Below are 20883 nucleotides of genomic sequence, written 5' to 3' on the forward strand. Positions count from 1 at the left end.
TTTGCCTAGGGCCCCATGGAGGTCTGAACCGGCACTGATACACACACACACACACACACACACACACACACACACACAACAACCTGCTGCTGCTGAGCAAAGACGTCTGCTCCTGGAGAATGCAGCTAAGGTAGGAGAGGGAACATATCATGTACAAACCCCCACACAAGCATGCTTGCAACCACACACACACTCACACACACATACACACACACAAGCATGCTTGCAACCACACACTCACATGTACAAACCTCCACACAAGCATGCTTGCAACCACACACACACTCACATGCACACACACATGTACAAACCCCCACACAAGCATGCTTGCAACCACACACACACTGACTTGTACAAACCCCCACACAAGCATGCTTGCAACCACACACACACTCACATGCACAAACCCCCACACAAGCATGCTTGCAACCACACACACACTCACATGCACATACACACACACACACACACACACACACACACACACATGTACAAACCCCCACACAAACATGCTTGCAACCACACACACTCACATGCACAAACCCCCACACAAGCATGCTTGCAACCACAAACACACTCACATGCACATTCACTCAACAACCTATTGCTGAGCAAGGATGTGTGCTCCGGGAACACTAGCATGCAGCTTTGGTGAGAGAAGGAACAGGAAGCACAGTGCACACACACACACACACACACACACATACATACACACACACACACACACACACTGCTGCTACATGTGTGCCAATCCATGTTTTAATCCCTTGCCATTACAGTAACGTAATTGCTGTAATATTCCATTTTTAATAATTGCCAATGTAATTATCAAGTGTCAGCCTAGTGCATGTTGAGCTAATGTGGTCTGTGGGTGTGTGTGTGTGTGTGTGTGTGTGTGTGTGTGTGTGTGTGTGTGTGTGTGTGTGTGTGTGTGTTTGCGTGTGTGTGTGTGCGTGTGTGCGTGTGTGTGTGCATGTGTGTGTGTTTGTGTTTGCGTGTGCGTGTGTGTGTGTGTGTGCGCGTGTGTGTGTGCGTGCGTGCGTGTGTGTGCGTGCGTGCGTGCGTGTGTGTGTGTGGTGTGTGTGTGTGCGTGCGTGTGTGTGTGTGTGTGATTGCGTGCATGTGCGTGTGTGTGTGTGTGCGTGCGTGTGTGTGTGTGTATGTGATTGCGTGCATGTGCGTGCGTGTGTGTTTGCGTGCGTTTGTGCGTGCGTGCGTGCGTGCGTGCGTGCGTGCGTGCGTGTGTGTGTGCGTACGTGCGTGTGTGTGTGATTGCGTGCATGTGCGTGCGCGCGTGTGTGTGTGTGTGTGCAGGTACAACATCAGTCAGATGGAGGAGTGGCTACGGGGCAGGAATCTGCAGCAGAGCGGTGCAGCTATCACCCTGGAGCCCCTGATCCAGGCCGCCCAGCTGCTGCAGGTCAAGAAGAAGACGTCGCAGGACGCTGAGGCCATCTGCACGCTCTGCTCCGCACTCTCTGTCCAACAGGTGGAGTTCTAGAGCACACAAAACACACAAACTACAATAGACACAATAGAGAGCAAAGCACCTATCTCAAACTCAATGAAGACCTAACTCAGCCCTGTCACAGATCAGGGTACACCTAACTCAGCCCTGTCACCGATCAGGGTACACCTAATCAACCCCATCACAGATCAGGGTACACCTAACTCAACCCTGTCACAGATCAGGGTACACCTAACTCAGCCCTATCTTAATCACACCTGATGACTTATCATAACCCTGTCTCAAACACAATGTACACCAATGATTACTGGAGGTTGTCCTAACGTTGCACTGTTCTACCCACAGATTGTGAAAATTCTCAATCTATACACCCCACTCAATGAGTTTGAGGAGAGAGTCACTGTCTCTTTCATCCGGGATATTCAGGTAAGAACATTTAACAATGATTGATGATAAAATAACACTATGTTACCTTCAACTCTCGGTAACTTAACTGAATACATTGCCTGTTCCAATTCACATACTTCTGTACTTAAAGTGCATAAGTGCATTCATGCTGATGACTATGGCGAGACAGAGTGCATTGAAAGTACTCGGATGATGCATTCATAAAACGTTGAGTGTGAGACTTTTTGCCCTTAATACTCACCATCTCGGCTACATAGCGCACTATTTTCAAACATGTGATAATAGTGGTTGGGGAAATTGGAGCAGCACCGGTGGAAATCACCTTACTGATGCTTTGACAAAGTACGACTATCCCATGGTCAAATAGAAGACACTAGTAACATTATGTTTACATTTTGCGATTGTCATTCTAAGTGCAGAGTTGGTGTTAAAATTCACTCATTATGAGAGTAACATAGCGCACACAGCACGCTGCATTGAGGTCTACTGACGGAAGTACGCAGATTGGAACAGAGTGATTGCCATTTCTTTCTGTATCTTCATTTGAACTCATTGCCCTTTTTCTCTGTAACTTCATGGAACATATTGACGTCCCTCTGTGTAACTGAACGTAATGTGTGTGTCCCTCTGTGTAACTGAACGTAATGTGTGTGTCCCTCTGTGTAACTGAACGTAATGTGTGTCCCTCTGTGTAACTGAACGTAATGTGTGTCCCTCTGTGTAACTGAACGTAATGTGTGTGTCCCTCTGTGTAACTGAACATAATGTGTGTCCCTCTGTGCGTGTCCCCCACAGAACCGGCTGCAGGACCGTGTGGAGTTTCAGCAGCAGCTGCTGGCGGACACCAAGTACGCGTTCCCCGTGCTCTTCCCGTACACGCCGTCGGCCCTGAGCCTGGAGAGCCTGCACATCCCCGCCTCACTCAGCCTGGACTTCCTCATCCGAGTCTGATCAACCTCACCCAGCCACCCGCCCACCCTACCTTTCCCATTATGATCCCGCAGGGTCCTAGAGAGAGCAGCTATCCCTCCTCCCACCAGCCCCCTGTGTTCTATAAGTCTGACTCTTATACTATGAGCGGAGATGAGCTCTCTCGGTCTCATGTCTGCTGGGTTGTTTGTTTCTACATGCTAGCAAAGCAGGGTTGGACAAGGGTTGGGGAAAGAGGGGTGGGATCACTGGAAGGGCCCAATGCTTGCAGTTGCCTGCAGATGCCTGCAGATGCTTGCAGTTGCCTTGCAGTTTTCCATGACTCTTTGGAACTCTGATTGATTGGATGGGCCTGTAACTATGATATGATCTGTATATTAGTATGGGCGCAGCTTAATGCAACAGGATCAGCTAAAGTAGTGAGTCCTGAATTCAAGACCCTTTCATTATACAGAACAATAAAGCCAATGGTGCAGGGAACTTTTGTCACACAGTCTCACCCCTGAATCCCCGAAGTCAGTGGCTTCGTGGGGGTTATTTGTCTCTGTGGAGGATGTGATGTCGTCTGACGCCTGTCAGCCTTCTGAGATGTGTGGCTGGAGCAGCAGAGCCACCACGGGCCGCGCCAGCGGTGAAGATGTTGCCGCGGCGACTCATGGCCTCTCACGATCCCACTCGGCGGCAGGAAATTCACAGCGCGGAGAGCGGCTCAAAGCAGCGGAAAAGCCCGCATTGCAGCGGCTCTGTCTGGGGCCGGCGGCTCATTAATGTTCAAGAGAGACTCCGTCTCGTCTGCTCTCTTTTTATCTTCTTCTGTCACTCTTCTATTTTCTTTGAGGATTTTGTTTTTCCATCCTTCGACACGATCTCTCTGTCTTTTGTGCGCTCTGTAACAAGCAGTCACACTTTGTATTGTGTTTGCATCACTCCTTTTTCAGTGTGTTTTGGGCTGCTTTTTTATTATTGCCTCCCCTGTGTGTATGCACCATAAAGAGTGTTACAGCTCGCTCAGTGAGCTCCATATATACTTGCAGGAAAGAGCGAGAGATAGAGGGGGCGTGAGAGAACGACAAGCAGCATGTAGAGCACAGACACTTCCAGAGGGAGGGTGGATGGCATGCACTAAGAGATGTGTAGTAGAGCACGAGAAACCATGCCTGTCCTGACCAGGAACTGATGTCACACATCGAAGGCAACGAGCAGGTGATAGGAAGGGTTTATCAGTAAGTGAGAAGCAAGTCAGCAGGAAGCCAGAGAAATGGTGGTTTAGTCAGCTCCAGCACTACGGTGACCAAGGCCTTTCACTCTTTAGTCAGCTCCAGCACTAGGGTGACCAAGGCCTTTCACTCTTTAGTCAGCTCCAGCACTACGGTGACCAAGGCCTTTCACTCTTTAGTCAGCTCCAGCACTACGGTGACCAAGGCCTTTCACTCTTTAGTCAGCTCCAGCACTACGGTGACCAAGGCCTTTCACTCTTGAGAGTGGGAGGGAGAGGACGGTAGGCGAGCATTATTGTGCGACACCACTAAAAGCGCTTTCATTTTGTGTCACTTAGCGACCAAGCAGCAACAATTAACACTTATTTTATTGGGATTTGGACAAACCCGCTCCATTTGGGTTCTGCTACAGCTGCGTGTGCGAGTACCAGACAAAGCCTCCAAGATGTAGCTGGACAGACTCGAGTGGGTGGACAGGGTGGGGTTTTTTTTTAGGAGGGTGGAGGGAGACCAGGGTCACAGGCACACACACAGCCAGTGTTGTATAGTAGTTCTGCAGTATACCCATGCTTCTCATGTGTAGACTGTTTTTTCTCTTCTGAGGATTCTAACGATCGTCCCCCCCTCCGCATCATCACTGACAGTGTTTCATGGGAGTGGAAGCCCACGGCTGATCACTTTGAGAGAGATCTCTTCAGGGCACTGTGTCTCCTTCTTACTAATGCTTGTGTCTCATTGCCCCAAAAAGCCTCCTGCTCTCCAATACACTCTCATCTCCAATGGCAATAAAGAGCTGGGACCATACCTTCCTGTGCTGGGCTGTTATTGAACTTGGGTTTGAGTACATACACACTTACGCCTCTGTGGTTTAATTTTTTTTTTATCATCAAGGTAATCTTTTTTATTTGGTAAAGGTGGTTTTCTTCATGCCACTCATTTTGTGTACTTTCTCTGTGTTTTGTATTTATTTGATACAGCAGGTCTGGGCACCTGGCTTTCTAGGCAGTTTAAGAGGTGCAATATTTGTTTTGTTTTTTACTTTTAGTAATAAACAGGAAACACATGAAAACACATCATTAATATTTTGTATTTTGTACATATTGATATGCCCTCTTCTGTTAGATTCTTGGTACTGCACACCTTGGAAAAAAAGACTCATTGGCTGCAGATGCCACATCCACCAAAATCACATTGCCTTCAAAACACTACATTCACAAAGTTCATTCCTCTCAATCATACTACTTAAATCTCTGTTGTTTGTTTCGGGTGCCATCATATGTCATGATTGTGTCTTTTTTCCATTGTGTATATTCCAATTTCAATAGAAAGGTTTGTTATTGAAGAAAATAGAAAGGCAAGGATGGGATTATTGCCCTGTTTATGGAAAAAGCAGTCGCTAGCTTTTGAAAGTTAAATCTCCACTGTATCATCCTCCAGTTAAGCAGAAATGGTTAATTTGTGGAGATGTTTTTACATATAAATCTATCTGATTAAATAACTTTATTTTAGGAAAGAGTTGCTAAACTTCAGCCATATTTTAATCATTTGTGTGGATTAGACCTGGAAACACTAACAGCACTGTTTATTCAAGGTTTTGTAAGGAGTAGAGTTCCCTGATTTGTTTCCATTCCCTCATTGTCAAGTGCAAATTAACTATAATGAAGTACATGTACAATCTGAACAAAAGTACAATGACTATTCAGTACAATGACTATTCAGAAAAATACAATAAAAAAGCTTTGAGCAACTCTGTTTTGTGTGTGGATTTTTTTTTTTTTTTTTTTTTTGTGCATGAGATGTCTAAGAACATACTGTAGGTAAAAATTGTCCTGTCACATATTCATGATTTGAATGCATCTAACCTGGTTTAAAGTGACATGTGATTGCTGGGCAACAACAAGATTATCAAGAGCCGACTTAATCCAGTTGTGTCATGAAATTGTGTCAATTTTTACAGTTTACAGTGTATGTCACTTGCAGTCACACTGAAGCTCATCACCAAGCTGTATGAAACGGCGGGGGCTGAGAGATGGTGGGTGCTTGACTGAGGAGAGATTATGTTGAAAAATGTCCTCAATTAAATGTTTCATTAGACTATATTGTTTTTTCAGTGCAATTTGACAGAAATAGTGGAGCGATATTTCCAGTTTCACTCTGGCAAGGGTGTGAAAGTTGTGTGCGGGTCGCTGCTGTTTTTGCGGCTTGCTGCCAGAAACCTTGTGAACTTGGCTCTGCCTGCTTTCCCATACACGAACACACCCTCTCAACGGTTTGGTTTCGCCTTTGGAGGTGGCTGCCTGCCTGCCACTGAGCAAGACAGGCTGTCTGCTTGAACCTCTGAGTCATTCTGTGCCTGTTTGTCTCGGGTTGCCTTGGATGTGGACTGACCTCATCCACGTTGTTACAGTATATAAGATGGTGATGCATGTTGGAGGAAGACTGTTTTATTTTAATTTTAATTCCATACATTATAATTTTCCTTTTTAAATGGCATACTGTATAAGCTTGACACAATTGTTTTTGTGAATATGTAATGTATAATAAATTCTGTATGTTTTGTAGGGTTTTTTTCTGTTCTTTGTTTGGGCTGGGGGGTGGGGGGGTTAAATGAGTTTTAGCTGCTAACTGAGAGTGTAGCTGTATTCTCTTTTCCACAGAAGTCACATGTCTTACAAGTCCTTCAATACGGTGGAGGTGTGTTATGATTGGTGCAGAGAAATGGTTACAAAGGGGAAAAACGTATGCTTACACACTCATTGCACACACACACACACACACACAGCCACACTTCTTACTCTACCTCTTTGATAATGACCTTTTTGTCTCTGCAGCACGCTTGTGTTTTGCTGAGCTCTCGGATGTCATCTGATTGTTCTTGAGGTTTGTCTGTGAGCCGCAAATTTCTGCTGAAACCGTCAAGCTTTTGTTTGACGTTACTGAGGTTATAATAAGGTGACCTCCGTCAGCTGTGTTGGCCCTCAGTTTGTTTCTCTCTGTTCACCTTACATCACCGATTTCATTCCATGCTAGAACCACTACAGTATAATTCTGTGCACTTACAATTCTTTACACCACTATTGCCAGGTTTAAATCATGTAATCGTGTAAATCATGAATATTTTTTTCTTTCTGAGAAAAGTACAACTGTTCACTGGAAATCTTATTTAATTACTTAATCACATGGACACCTCAATAATCCTTTTTTTTTTTCAATCACCCTTCTAGAATGACCAAAGGCTGATTTCTTCAAATGAGTTTCTTTTCCATTATCTTGCCTGTCTGTGTGTTTAGCTATGGAATTCAAGTGCCTTGATGCATCAATACCTGTAATTGGTATAATAGAAATACTTGACACAGAATTTAGTTTTAATCAATGTACACAACATTAAAACGTCTCTAACAGAGATAGAGAGATATATTCTCTGATGGGTTGGAGAGATAGAGAGATATATTCTCTGATAGGTTGGAGGTTGGGGATAGATAAATCGATGGATAGATAGATGGATGGGTGAATGGATTGATGAAAGGATGGATAGATATATAAATGGTTATGGTTGGATGTATGACTTGCATGATGCATGCATGCCATGCTCTTTAGATATTGCACAACTTTAGAAATGTATCTTCCTTAGAACTTACAGTATCTTTCCCTTGTCATCAGTAGTTTGTGCAACCCTGACCAATCTATGTGCCAACACCTCCTCTGCTACGGGAAACAGGATGTATGTATAGTCAGACACCACATATGCACAAACAATTGTCCTCATACATATACATACCCTGGCAGAACTTTGGCCAGTTTTCAGAAATATATGACTGAACATGCTAAAATTGAATACCTTTCTTTTATTCAGGAATAGTGGTCAGGTGAGGTCATTTATTATCACATAACTGTGTGTGCCATTTTTAAATAATAATGATGAACTGAAATTACTGAAATGGCTCTGACCGGAAGTTTACATACCTTTGAATGTTTGACTTGATGATATACACACAAAGATTTCAATCTCAATACCAGGAATTGGTTGAGATGCAAAGACAAACCCTCAAGCTATCTGAGCTGAAATTCAGGCTTCACTGCAGTTATGTGATTGTTTCAAGATTCATAATAAGGAGGCACTTGAACAAATATGGGCTGCATGCCAAAAAAAAACAGTTGCCAGAAAAAAGCCATCACTGTGCCAATTCAATTCACAGGCATCAGAATTTCTGGAACAAAGTCATTTGGAGTGATGAGACTAAAATGGAATTAAAGGTACAGTATGTTAATTTTTGAACATATTTTTTACTTTATTGCTATGCTTTATTGCAGTAATGTTTCATGGTTTAATTTGAATCCCATTAAAATGAAAGGAATGTGTTTTGCCCGATAACTCGTGTTTGGTGGCACTGAGTACAACTGCATATGGAAACATATAGATTGTGTTTTTAGTTGCTTATGCCTGGGCCCCTTTCGGCCCAGATATGTTCACGTAAGAGGTGTGTGAGAGTAAGAGGATGCTAACCACAAGCAAGACTGGGGGAGATGAAAAACCGAGCCGAGGGAGAGAGTGAGAGAAAAACAAACAAGAATAAAAAAACAGCATCCCAGTGTTCTGAGGCAGAGATGCGCACAGAGCAGAGGTGCACGAGAAAAAGAAAACCACTTGAGCTGTTGTTGTGAGATGAGCAGCGAGATAGGGACCTCCAGCAATGGCGTGTGGTTTTCAGGAAAAGGAAGGGGAGGGGGAGGGCAGGTGGGTGGCAACAAAACCAATGCGACGCTCAAAGGGCCCGTGGAATAGAGGCAGAGAAAGAGCGAGAATGACAGAGAGTGAGAGAGGGAAAGAAAGAGTGAGAGAGGGAAAGAAAGAGTGAGAGAGGGAAAGAAAGAGTGAGAGAGGGAAAGTAGAGAGGCCACCTCTGTACACTTGCCTCTGCATTCATCACACACTTTCACTCTGCGTCTCTCTGCCGTCCTGTGAGGTATGTGTGAAAATGGTGGCGGGACGGCCTGATTCCAAGTAAAAATGACGACAAGGGGCCTGCCAGGTACTCATGCGCCAGCGTGGGGGGGGGGGGACACGGTTGACACGAGGGGTGAGAGGGCAGGAGGGGCAGGAGGGGCAGGAGGGGCGGGGGGTGGGGGGGGCTGTGGTGGTGGGGGGTATGTTTCTGTTTCACGCTGTGCTCTTCTTCAAAACCTCAGAGGCTGAGCCGCAGCGGCCGCCCACACACTCGCTGTCGAGAACTCACCCCCCCCCCTCCACACACACACACACACACACACATACATACACACATAAACCCACATGTGTAAACACACATATAAACATCCTATGCAAACACACAAGTACAAGTGAATACACACATGAATGTAGGTAGACATTCTCACACACACGTGTGCGGACATACACACGCACGTATATACACACCTCAATTCGCACACACAGATATACACACCTCAATTCCTATCTTTGTCCCATATGTCAATAATCCCATCTTATTCCCAGAAAGTGTGTGTGTGTGTGTGTATGTGTGTGGTGTGTGTGTAAGTGTATGTGTGTGTTTGTGTGTCAGCACACACTGATGTGTCAACACAGAAATAGTCTGTATCAGAACATCTTTCCTACGCAGTGTCCACAAAAATCTCTTTTGACATTATGAGCCCTCAATGATGGGAAAAGTACAACATCTATTTGATCTATGAAATTGAACACCATGAGCAAGATCCTGAGTGCAAACATTGGTTAATCACCTCAATCAAAATAAATCTTTAATAAATGAATTTGGTTACTAAAGTCTCTGGCTCATTGCTCCCATATGCCACAGGTGAACTTTATTTTTTATTTGTATTTATTTTTATTTCTATCTTTATTATATGCACAAGACACTTTGCTCATTGCCAGTTAGGGCCCAATGTGTTTCCATTTCTTTACTTTGCTGCACTTGTATTTGCTTTCCTTCTCTCGCGTTGTCGCTGACCTCTTGTATTCTAGTTCCTTAACAGGGTTTCTCTGTGTTGAGCTTAGCATGACGTCCGGGCCAGTGTTTTGTTTCTCTGTTGACTGACTGCGCCCATCGCGAATCAGTGTCCTCTGGTGCTGTTACAGGAAGCGTGCAGGTGAAGTGCTCAACAACCACAACCCCACAGCCTGACGCACAGGGGCCCATCATTTTGTCTAGTTTGCACAGCATCTGTAGCTGTAGTCACAAGGAGGAATACGCAGCACCACTAATGAAAATAGGTTAAAAGAGAAATGTATCCGTCTGATAAATATACATGACACCTGGAAACAAGGCTTGTTAGGTGATGCAGTGCAATGCTTTATAGGCTATGCATGTACCAGAGTTTTCTGACAGGCATAAAGTAGTTCTACACAGTGGAACAGAAACATAAATTGATATCTCAACTCCATTAAAAAAAGGAAAAAGGCTACATCTCAGTTGTTTGCACCGTCATTAGACATTTGATGTCGAGCAAATCGAAACTGCACCTACCACCCCCCCCCCAAAAGAGACTAAAGCCACAAAATTGGTTAATTTAAAGAGACCAAGGCAGCTGGCCTCGTTTACACACCGACTGGCAGGAAATGGTTTGTAGGTCATGTGTAGTTTTTTTGTTGTTTTTCTTTTCTTTCTTGGTGGGAACGTAAAGAACATACACATACTGTAACATGAAACACATGTGTGCCTAGTTGCTGTTGCAACACACATGACATTTCGCTGTTACTGAGCAAAACTGGATCATGCTTCAGTCACGTTTCCTCCAGACATGAGCGCATTCTAGTTTCTTTTTAATTTTTCAAAAATTAGGCAGCAGTCATACCAGTGTGCCACTTGAGTAGGATAATGTATGCCCTGTATACGTCACAGAGAAAACAACAACATTTGGTCACTATCTGTCTGTGTATTTGTCTGTGATGAGTCTCTCTTTTAGGGTCCTATAGTTTTTAGAAAGAGCTGCACATTTAGTGCTAAGGTTGATGGTGATGATTGTGCACTGCTGAGATACTCCTCAATATTATCAGTATTTAATGACATGGTCACAATCAAAGATACTGGTGTGCACCTTTACACATTTAGAGTAATATTAATCCCAGTCTCAAGTACTGCTCCAGTATTGAACAACCACAACACAATGTAATCAATCCCACTTTCAACGTAAGATCTTCTCTAGATTCAACATTGATGTAAATGTAGGTGCACCTAAATATGTCTGCACTCCATTTCTTGTTTCTTATTTAATGTTGTTGTTTTTTTACGAGTACTTGCATGAGAGCAATTTCCTGTTAACTGTAGCTCTGATTCAACATTGATCTAAATGTAGGTGCACCTAAATATGTCTGCAATCCATTTCTTGTTTCTTATTTAATGTTGTTTTTTTAGAGTACTTGCATGAGAGCAATTTCCTGTTAACTGTAGACCCGCAAACCTCTCCTGCTCTCTCTTTCGCTCTCTCACTTACTCACTCGCTCACTCACTCTATCTCCACCACATTCTCCTCCCCTTCTGCAGTGGCGGTAAGAACGAGGACAGAGAGTGGATCTGAGTCAGACGCTGCGTCTCCCGTGGCTTGAGCAGACGAACGCTGTTGTGTCTCGCTGCCACTGAGTTGTGTGCGGTGCGTGCCTGACGGTGCCGGTGGTATGAGGTGAGATGGCGCCCGAAGTGTGGACGCTCCTGCTCGCGCTCCTGCTCCCGGCCCTTGGCCACGCGCAGAGCGGAGGAGGAGAAACTGATGGAGATCCAGATGCAGGTGAGTCGAGTCTCGCCACATGCGCTTCTCACACAATCTCTTCATGCCTCTGTGTCCGTCTGATGAGTCAACAGTCACTTGAGAGAGCACTCGTGTAATGTTCTTGTTCTTGTGTAAATCTCTCTGGTCCATCTCTCCTGCATGTCCGGTGAAAGCTGCAGAAGTTCAATTTGGCGGCTGATTTGGCAGGGGTGTCATTACAATTGCATACTGTTGTAATATTGTTGTATTCTTGTTTGATATTTTGATTCAAAACGTTGCATTAAAAACATACATGCGAATTGCATATTATATTGGCCCTTTTACATTGTAGTATTATATGCTACATTTCGATACCCTGGATTAACACCTAGCCCTGCTGAAATCCTGATGCTAACCCCAGTCATGTGGGCCAACAGTATATTATGTGTTACTCAATATATATGAATATATGAATACTTTACTTTTTACAAGATCTGGATATTATGTGATATTGGATGTCTAATCTAATGGATCTAGTGTGGCGTATTGTATTTTATTTTACTCTGTGCTTTTGCCCTAGAGCCTGATGTGCCTGATAAGCCTGATGTGCCTTGCTTTTCTGAGATCAGCCTCAAAGTCAACTATTTAACCTGTTCTTTACCTGACGACCCTATTGGCACCCAAATTAGTCTTCGGTAATAACCAACATCATACAATGAGAGCATGAAGAAAGCAGTTTTTGTAGTTTTATTTTTTCCACAACTTGACTAAAAAAATATTTTGGCTGGTTGAATGACACTGAACATTTTAAATAAATATAGGCGTAGCCTACATTTTATTCTGTTTCTCTGCCTAACCTGTGATCTGTTGATGACTTTCAGCTCAGAGGAACGAAATCCTATGTGTTGGAATTCAACTTTGAATGGATCTTATTTTACTGCAGTCATTGATAACATATTGGCTAAACATATACTCACCATTCAAGGCAAAGAGAGGATTGATATAAATATGATTGATATAGGTAAGCATCAGAAGCATTTGTGTGTGTGTGTGTGTGGAGGGGGGGCATCTGATACACATTACTGTGTGAGGACAGCACACATTTCCTGAGAAGATAGTACAAAATTAAATTGTTTGGGACTATGTATTAAATTCTCACATACTGTACCTTTTGACAGACATTATTTGTGCACTGTTTTATTCTCTCTCTCTCTCTCTCTCTTTCTCTCTCTTTCTCTCTTTCTGTCTTGACAGTCAAGCTTCCACCACCACAGAATATAACAGCCACGTATTTGAAAAACTCAGGAGATGTAAAAATAAGTTGTAATGGATACAGGCATGACTTTGTGAAACACTTTAATTTTCTAGTGCAAATCTGGAATGCAACAAGTCGTAAGGTGAACAATCTGTTTTTATTTTCTGTTCTCTATTTTAACCTATTATCTAAGGATCTGTATGGCTTAGTTTGAATGAAGATTGCCTATGTTGTATGGTCATTCAGTCCCATTCCTTCTATTTATAGCCAGCTAGAGAAATGTTGCAAGTGCAACTGCTTCAGTGTGTTGCTTTGATAGACCCTTCTGCATCACAGTGTGAGAGAGGAGGTGGAAGAACTGAAGTTGTGTTAACTATTTTGGAGAATATTTATAGCTCTAGGGAAATTATTTATGGTTTTCTGTGTCAAAGATTTTGAAGGGCAATGTAACCTGTTTGTAACCTGTTTGTAACCTGTTTCAATGTGCCCAGGACGTCATGCTAAGCTCAATGTTTATACTATGTTTACTCCAAATGTTATCTAATTACTTGATTTGACGTCCTGCCGTTGCCCCTCACTCATTAGAACTATACGTACTCATATGAGGATTTCATCATTGAACGTGAACAGCTTGGAGATGTGAAGACTGGCTCACAGTTTTCGGTGAGAGCATTGGTCAAACCGGGCGGGAACTATTTCAGTGGACCCTGGTCAGATTGGAGCCGTACGAAAAACTTCACAGTGGACAGAGGTTGAAAAAAAAAAAAATATATGCTTCTAGTTGCATAGTTATTATTATTATTATTATTATTATATTCTTATAATAACTTATAATTCTTATTATTCTTATAATAGCTTTCATAGTGGCTCTCTTAGTTGATGAAAAAGATGGTGCCCTATTGTACTCCATTATCATTTCCACCATCGCCATACTGCTGCTTGGCATCTGCCTGATCACCCGGTTCCGGAGGAAAGAGTGAGTCTGACACACCTGTTCATTCCACTGCTGACATCTGGCAGCCACTGCCAACTCACTCACACTCACCTCTCTGCTATTCAACCCTTTCCTCCTACTAGACTCAAAGCCTACATCTTGCCAAATGTGCCACATCCCAAGACGACCCTCGTCCATATGCAGAAATTTAACAAGGTATGAATTCTGGACACCTTTAATGATATGCAGTATATAATTATTTACTGTAAATAGCCAATTTGTCACATTTTAAGTTTCACTCACTGCATCATCAGCTCTGTTGGACTGGTGCACAGCAACTATGTGATGTAACAACTTAATTTTTTAAATAGTTTTCACAATGTGCTCTCATTGAACACTTTACTCCAAATGAAGACAGAGCCAATGAACATTGTGTTTCTGTGCAACTAAATGAAAGCACAGTTTTATGAACTCAAAAAAACTCATACACTTCCCCATGAGTTCTTTCCCCCCCTTATCTTTCAAATGTCTGCCCACAGGGCCTGCTTCTGAATTTCAACCCAGAGATCTTCAGCGACCTTCAAATCAACCGGCTGGACGAGGCAGGGGAGGACAAACCGCTCGCCGAGTCCACTGACGGACGAGGAGCTGACAACCGGAGCCGCTGCCCAAGTCAACTCAGCCAGGTCCTCCTCTGGCAGGTTCCGCCGGGCGACGGCAGCTCCGACGGGTCACGGTGCACACTGCGAGGCGAGATCGGGCCGCTGGAGGACCGGCGAGACGGGGCGGACATGTCCAGCGCAGGGCTGAGGCTCCTGGGGGAGGCGTCCCCCACAGTGGACTCTGGACACAGCTCTGGCTCTGGAGACCCCTCCTTGATGAGCACCTGTGTACCGCAGCGAGAATGTAAGGACGAGGCCTACGTCACAATGTCCTGCCTCTTCAAGACACAGTAGGTTTGGAGAGAAGTCAGAGGAAAGGAATGGGAAGTTTTACAGCCTACTGGTTTTCCTTATGACCATGCGGCAGCCTGCCAGCAACCAGTTCAGCAGATCAGTCTAACAAATGGCTGATCGGTTGCCTCAGGTTTGATCCTGTTCAGGTGAACATAAAAAACTATGGTCAGACAGACTCTGGTTCAACATGGTCGACCTGTAGCTGCTTATTTTTCTTCCATGCAAGGGAATGATCAACTGCTGCTTGTTAAGGTTTTATAGTTCATGCAAACAGTCCATGAACCTCTGCGAATTGCACCAGGTGTTACCACAACCACTACCGGACATTTCCAACAGGAACCGACACTGTACCTGCTCCAGAGAGGAGAGATGGATTTCACTGAAGCGTTAATTAACTCTCGCACAACACTGCTTATTAGCGGCCATCTAAAACTGAAACAAGTTCTAAAACTGTCACCAGACATGCTGTCACTAGCATGCTTATTTCTCGAGTCATATCAGCAACATGATTGGGATAGTTGCCTTGTGGGGTCCAACACAAATTCCACTTCATCTGCTCAGGTTTTTTTTTTTAATGCTTTAAACTTTTTTGTAAAGAGCGTCTGAATGTAGCACAGATATGTGTTCAGCTAATTGTACTGACCTAGGTTCCGCAAATGAAGTGGCTTGCTTGTACTTGTGCTCTACATACTATTCTAACACAATTTGCACTTACAGTTACTTCCATATTCTCAAAATCATTTGTCATATATTACAATGTTTTGTTGTAGACACCTTATTGTTTTTGTTTATAGTATGGTTTTAAAGGTTAAATGTAGTATTTTATTGTCATATACATACATGCTTCAAGAGGTTGAACAGTAATGTTTGAGGACAGAGTAACCATTGTCCATTCCAATGTTCCTTTGCATGCAGTACATACTTGTCTGTTTCACCACGTTACTTCACTAGTTCAACAAAGAATCAAGATGAACAGCATGTAAAGCAACACTTTTTTAACAACAATTGCACAATTAAGGCACGCCAAGAAGCATTTTTATATTTGACAAATAAACTACTTCTTGGCCCTTTAATCTGGAAGATGAGCGCCTCTCTACTTGCTTTGTTGTTTTCGTTTCCAGGTGTTTGTTTTTTTGTCTGCATTACTTTAACAGACATCAGCCATTTGATATGACAGTTCAATGGGCATTATACTGACTGTAAACATTAAGAAGTATGTATACTGTTATAGAAATTACTTATGTATTCCTTATTTTACTTTTGTTTAAAAAAAACATTGAAATAAAGATGACCTTTCAAAGCTCAAAGTAACATCATCTAGACTTTTAATTAGTCAGGTACAACTAAAATACAGACTCCTGTCAAGTGGTGTATACTGTATATTCTCACACTTCAGAGATGTGATGACTGATTGTTACACAACTAAATGCTACACAGCTCCGCAAGATGATGAAATCACACTGCAAAGGCTTGTTATTGAGGTACAATAAACACTCAACTACACAGTACAAAGTCCACCAAAAACATGATCTTGAAAGTAAAATGAAAGGCATTACTGCAGATCATACGAATGATTACAGCTCTTAAGCAATAAAGAACAACTACAATATTCAAGAGCTTTCAAAAAGCTTTCAATTCAAGAGCTGTTCAAAATTATACAGCATAATAGAACTTTTCCCCCTTTGAAGGTTTCCATATAACATTGTGGCATACATAATTTTCATACACAGTACACATTGAGAATGAATTAGTAAATAGGCACATGGGTTATTGGTATGGCACAATCAGAGTTTCCAGGCATTTCTCATCATCAGAATGAAATAGACGTCGCTATCGATGGAGGCACTGACTCCACAGTAGTAGTTCAAGAACTCCTCTTTGGTCACCTACACAGACAACAAAGGGAAAACACACACGCTTACCACACACACACAAAGATGACATTGCACGCACACCATCAACTGGGGAAAATGGAAAGTTGACAGTACTCCCACACTGAATCCACATATCTCCCCCCAAAAGTCAGAGAGAAGCTGCAGAACTACAGAGAGCTGGTTAGTTGCCTTCCGGCCCATTGGGGTTTTCACAGCCTCTAAGCATAAGGTAAGAGGGTTCATTTCACTGTGAGAAAGCACACACATTAAGGATAACATTCATGCAGCAGACCCTATGGGAGAGAGAAGGTGTCTTTCATGAGTCTATAGTTAGTGGAAATACCCAAAGCAACATTAAAGAGCGATGCATACCGTAGGTTAGTTCAGATGATAGACAAACATGAAGGGCAACTTCTCTTCCAGTTGTGGCAGGAGTAAATTAATTTGCATAAATGCAAATGTGTTCATTAGAAATAGTGTTGTTATTTGCAGTAGGTGTAGGTAGGATGTCAAATCAACATATGCATTCATGTCAAACATGAGAAAAACATGATGCCTATGAATGTAAGCAGTGCTAATGTTGCCCTTCATGCTTTGATGTTAAGTTCACAGTGGTTAATCATTACTTAGTTTCACTACAGTGATGATTCAACTGTCGGTTAATCTAACAGCAGAGAGATTTGATGATTTGCCACGGTTAATTTGATTTGATAATCTGATATACAAAGATGGAGGACGATGTCTCACGTGTCATCTTTTCACCCTCAGAAGAATGTCTTTAGATGCTAATTGAGCTTCCAGGCATTTTTCATCATTATTATAAAGTAGATGTCTGTGTCAATGGACGCACTCACACCTGCATAGTAATTCATAAACTCTTCTTTTGTCACCTAGGGCATTGGAAATACAGAACAACCACAAGTGTCACTGAAAAATCTGCTTTGAGTCCCCTCTGGTAACTGCAAGAAAAGAAGTGTCATTTCACAACACTTTGTTACGTGATGATAATATTGCTTTTACTCATATTCTAACACAGATGATTCCATACTGTACTAGTCTGTATTGGTAGGAGTATGAAAATAATATGACAACATATGATAAGAGTAAATGATACCTTTCCATCCTTGTCATCGGGGGAGTCAAAACTATTCAGAAACTGCCGGAATATCTGGTCTTCTGTCCATTCCCCATTTTGATATTTAGGATGGTTTTTGGCATTGTACACGCCCCGAAGATCTTCAACGGTTATGACCCCATCGCCTGTCTTATCGAGCTTTCTAAATGCCTGCATGATCACCTCTTTCCTAGCATTGGACATGGGTGGCTGCAATCACACAATATTCAAGATGGTTAGACAACAGACTAATCTCCACCAAGAGTCATCCTGCTGATATGATATGAGTAAGATGTTTTGAAACGGCTTCACCCTTAGTGTAATTAGAAACTCATCAAAGTCAATCTGGCCGCTGCCATCTCTGTCAAAGTGCTGGAACAGTTTAAGAGCTTCTTCCTTTTCTATCAGAACGCCATAGTCATTTAACCCCTTCAGAAACTCCTTCAGATCCAAAGTACGGCTGTTGTCATCATCCATAATCCTGAAAGTCCTTGGAATGACAAATAAGGGACATAGCCTATCACAAATGATTGAGTCAAAATACCTATAACCAAATTTACCACAAAATACAGTTGACTACAAACATTTAAAAGTGCAAGACACTGTAAGAATATTAGCTACATTGGCTGGAGAAAGGGATAGGATATTCAGGCTACCTGCCCAGTCCTTTGATTCCAGCTGACCCCCTTGCCAAACACTGGAGCCTCAACCGCTCCACAGGATCTGAGGTATCCGATAACTGACGCTTGGCGTTTATCGCCATCTCCCGGTCGTGTCGCGCTGTCCCTGCCATGGTCTTGTCTTCCTGTAAGGGCAAATGACAAACACCACTCTGCAGCTCCAACGTCTACGATATCCATAATAGATCATAAATAAGTTACATGGATTGACATTAGAATATTGGTATGCTTTCATTTAACATTAGGCTTTTCATTTTCGAAGGTCAGGCAATTTCTGCGGGGTGGTCTAAAACGATGAAATAGGCTACCGACAGCAATTCTAAAGAAATCCATTACAAAATATCTATATAGGGCCTACGGCATATGCAGAGAGCAACATCCAGGCATAAGACAACCAAGCTGTCCTGTCTTGCCAACTGATAACTTGCAAATGTTAACTTCACAGATGCGCGGCCTGTGTTCAGGTGACACCATTGGCATCATTCAGAGAAATTACACGACAGCCTAGAGGCATAATGTCAAATGACGCAAATTTGTAATCCATGCAAAAGTGAAAAAAATAATGTTCTAGAATACTTAACCGAAAACATACCAATCAACATTCACCGATCAGCTTTTATTTTCATCAAAACAGTCAAGCAGCAAACTTACCCGAAGTGGAACTGGCCCCTCCCCTAGTTTGAGCGTTCTGTTTCCAAGGAAACACATTCTCTGTTGTGATTGGCTCAGACGGTAATCATCTTGAGTTAGTAGCTGATGCTTTTGGATACCACTAACTGTCAGGTGTGTAGGCTATTGCCAAATGGATTGCACATTTATACAGTCTATGGGATTGCATTGCAATGGCACATGAAGCATATAGACAGAAGATGTTGAACTTGAATAATGTTTTGACTTATTTTATTTTGTTTATCATTTCAAAAAAATAATATAGATTGCATACATATGCACAAAACACTGAGGATCAACTTCAGTTTTTACATATATTTTTCCAGTGTATATGGGCAACTGACATCAACATACATGTGAACCGATTAATATTTACATCTGCAGTAGATTTCCAGATTCACTATTCATTCAAAATAATAATAACTTAGGAAAATACAATGTTAGTAACAGACATGAGAGATCTAGACCTACATCTGTTTACATTGGAGCCTACAACATTGGCAGACACTCATGCACGTGGATAAATGAAGTCAATCACTGCCATCATCCAAAATCATTACTCTTGTAGACAAGTATTCATACACCACAAAACCCATTTCTGGAGGTGAAATGGATACAAATGATCATTTGACTTGCATTTGGTGTGAACATAGACTGTACATTACAAGAGCACGAGAACAATATCAACTCCAGACTGGCGTATACAAACTGAAATAATCAACCACAGTGTCACCTAACACACCTCATGGCAGAAACCCAGAACCAGACAGAGAGCTGTCTCCACAGGAGAGCAGGCAACAGCAGTGAAGCTGCACAGCTGTGTAACATCCAAATATCTCTCTCCTACAAGAGAGATCAGTTGGGGCCCAGATTTGTCAAAATGGTCCAATTATTATTAAAGGAATTATCCGGAGTAAAATGCACTTTAGATCGATTTACGGATGATTGGGGGTACATACGTTGAGTTGACATCAAAATCATGTCATTCGGATGTGTTTTGAGAAAGTTCGATTGTACCGTTTTCAGTCACACAACTCGTAGCCTGGAAGTGAGCAGGGCATTTCAATTTCGCCGCTACAAAACGCTATTTTTATACCTCTTCTACAGTTCCAAACAACATAACACTTACGTGGTAGTGAGTAGAGTGTCCCTAAAGCCAAACCGAAGTATCCCGAGGTCTTTATGTGGTCGAATAGAGAGTCCAGAATGAATTTCATCAAGCCAGTACCTTTTCGGAAATGTTGCCATCTTTGCTGTAGGAGTCTTATTGCTGGGTGTGTTGTAACACGCTCTGGAAATTCACAATTTCGTCGCCGTTTAAAAAAAAAAAAAACATAGTCCAGTATTTCTTTCGAAATTGAAATGAAGTTGTATGGACTGCACTATGTTTTTTTTTTTTTTTAAAAGGCGACGGAATTGTGAATTTCCAGAGCGTGTTACAACACACTCAGCAATAAGACTCCTACAGCAAAGATGGCAACATTTCCGAAAAGGTACTGGCTTGATGAAATTCATTCTGGACTCTCTATTCGACCACATAAAGACCTCGGGATACTTCGGTTTGGCTTTAGGGACACTCTACTCACTACCACGTAAGTGTTATGTTGTTTGGAACTGTAGAAGAGGTATAAAAATAGCGTTTTGTAGGCGAAATTGAAATGCCCTGCTCACTTCCAGGCT

At 42.6% G+C, this 20883-nt stretch overlaps 3 protein-coding genes across 5 annotated transcripts in view; 2 read left to right on the forward strand and 1 right to left on the reverse strand.

The window, feature by feature from the left end:
- Positions 1 to 5742, forward strand: part of myo5b (myosin VB) — a 68627-nt gene extending 62885 nt beyond the window's left edge. For both annotated transcript variants that reach the window (XM_076283555.1, XM_076283556.1), the window contains exons 37-39: positions 1315 to 1489; positions 1814 to 1894; positions 2672 to 5742. In XM_076283555.1, the coding sequence (XP_076139670.1) occupies positions 1315 to 1489; positions 1814 to 1894; positions 2672 to 2827 (412 nt within the window). In that variant the 3' untranslated portion in view covers positions 2828 to 5742. The remainder of the gene's footprint in view (positions 1 to 1314; positions 1490 to 1813; positions 1895 to 2671) is intronic.
- A 5767-nt stretch (positions 5743 to 11509) lies between these two features.
- Positions 11510 to 16173, forward strand: il7r (interleukin 7 receptor). The gene is made up of 8 exons (XM_076283557.1): positions 11510 to 11760; positions 12302 to 12416; positions 12603 to 12742; positions 12976 to 13118; positions 13562 to 13727; positions 13832 to 13952; positions 14054 to 14126; positions 14450 to 16173. Exons 1-8 carry the CDS (start codon positions 11661 to 11663, stop codon positions 14864 to 14866), a joined length of 1275 nt encoding a protein of 424 aa, XP_076139672.1. The 5' UTR covers positions 11510 to 11660; the 3' UTR covers positions 14867 to 16173.
- A 55-nt stretch (positions 16174 to 16228) lies between these two features.
- capslb (calcyphosine-like b) lies at positions 16229 to 18654 on the reverse strand. Of its 2 annotated transcripts, none has more exons than XM_076283560.1 (5): positions 18511 to 18654; positions 18167 to 18344; positions 17855 to 18064; positions 17597 to 17630; positions 16229 to 16752 (listed from the first exon to the last, which is right to left on the reverse strand). In XM_076283560.1, the coding sequence occupies exons 1-5, from the start codon at positions 18645 to 18647 to the stop codon at positions 16697 to 16699; spliced, it is 615 nt and encodes a 204-aa protein (XP_076139675.1). In that variant the 5' UTR covers positions 18648 to 18654; the 3' UTR covers positions 16229 to 16696. The 2 variants fall into 2 exon arrangements, with proteins under 2 accessions (XP_076139675.1, XP_076139673.1); XM_076283558.1 differs by having other exon boundaries at positions 16682 to 16752; positions 17488 to 17630.
- Between the last annotated feature and the right edge of the window lie 2229 nt (positions 18655 to 20883).

This window comes from Alosa pseudoharengus, unplaced genomic scaffold, assembly GCF_046254945.1.
Source record: "Alosa pseudoharengus isolate Yale_2024_CS ecotype anadromous, Long Island Sound unplaced genomic scaffold, YU_APseudo_1.1 YU_APseudo_1.1_scf_14, whole genome shotgun sequence".
Taxonomy (NCBI): domain Eukaryota; kingdom Metazoa; phylum Chordata; class Actinopteri; order Clupeiformes; family Clupeidae; genus Alosa; species Alosa pseudoharengus.

Excerpts from the sequence above, each read along its gene's own strand:
- capslb (XM_076283558.1), bottom strand. The coding sequence starts at position 18,647 with ATGGCAGGGACAGCGCGACACGACCGGGAGATGGCGATAAACGCCAAG. Across the intron at positions 18,065-18,166 it reads AGTTTCTAATTACACTAAGG|CCACCCATGTCCAATGCTAG; the intron begins GTGAAGCCGTTT and ends GTGTGATTGCAG. Across the intron at positions 17,631-17,854 it reads CCGATGACAAGGATGGAAAG|GTGACAAAAGAAGAGTTTAT; the intron begins GTATCATTTACT and ends CCAATGCCCTAG.
- il7r (XM_076283557.1), top strand. The coding sequence starts at position 11,661 with ATGGCGCCCGAAGTGTGGACGCTCCTGCTCGCGCTCCTGCTCCCGGCC. Across the intron at positions 13,119-13,561 it reads GGAATGCAACAAGTCGTAAG|AACTATACGTACTCATATGA; the intron begins GTGAACAATCTG and ends CTCACTCATTAG. Across the intron at positions 13,728-13,831 it reads AAACTTCACAGTGGACAGAG|CTTTCATAGTGGCTCTCTTA; the intron begins GTTGAAAAAAAA and ends TTCTTATAATAG.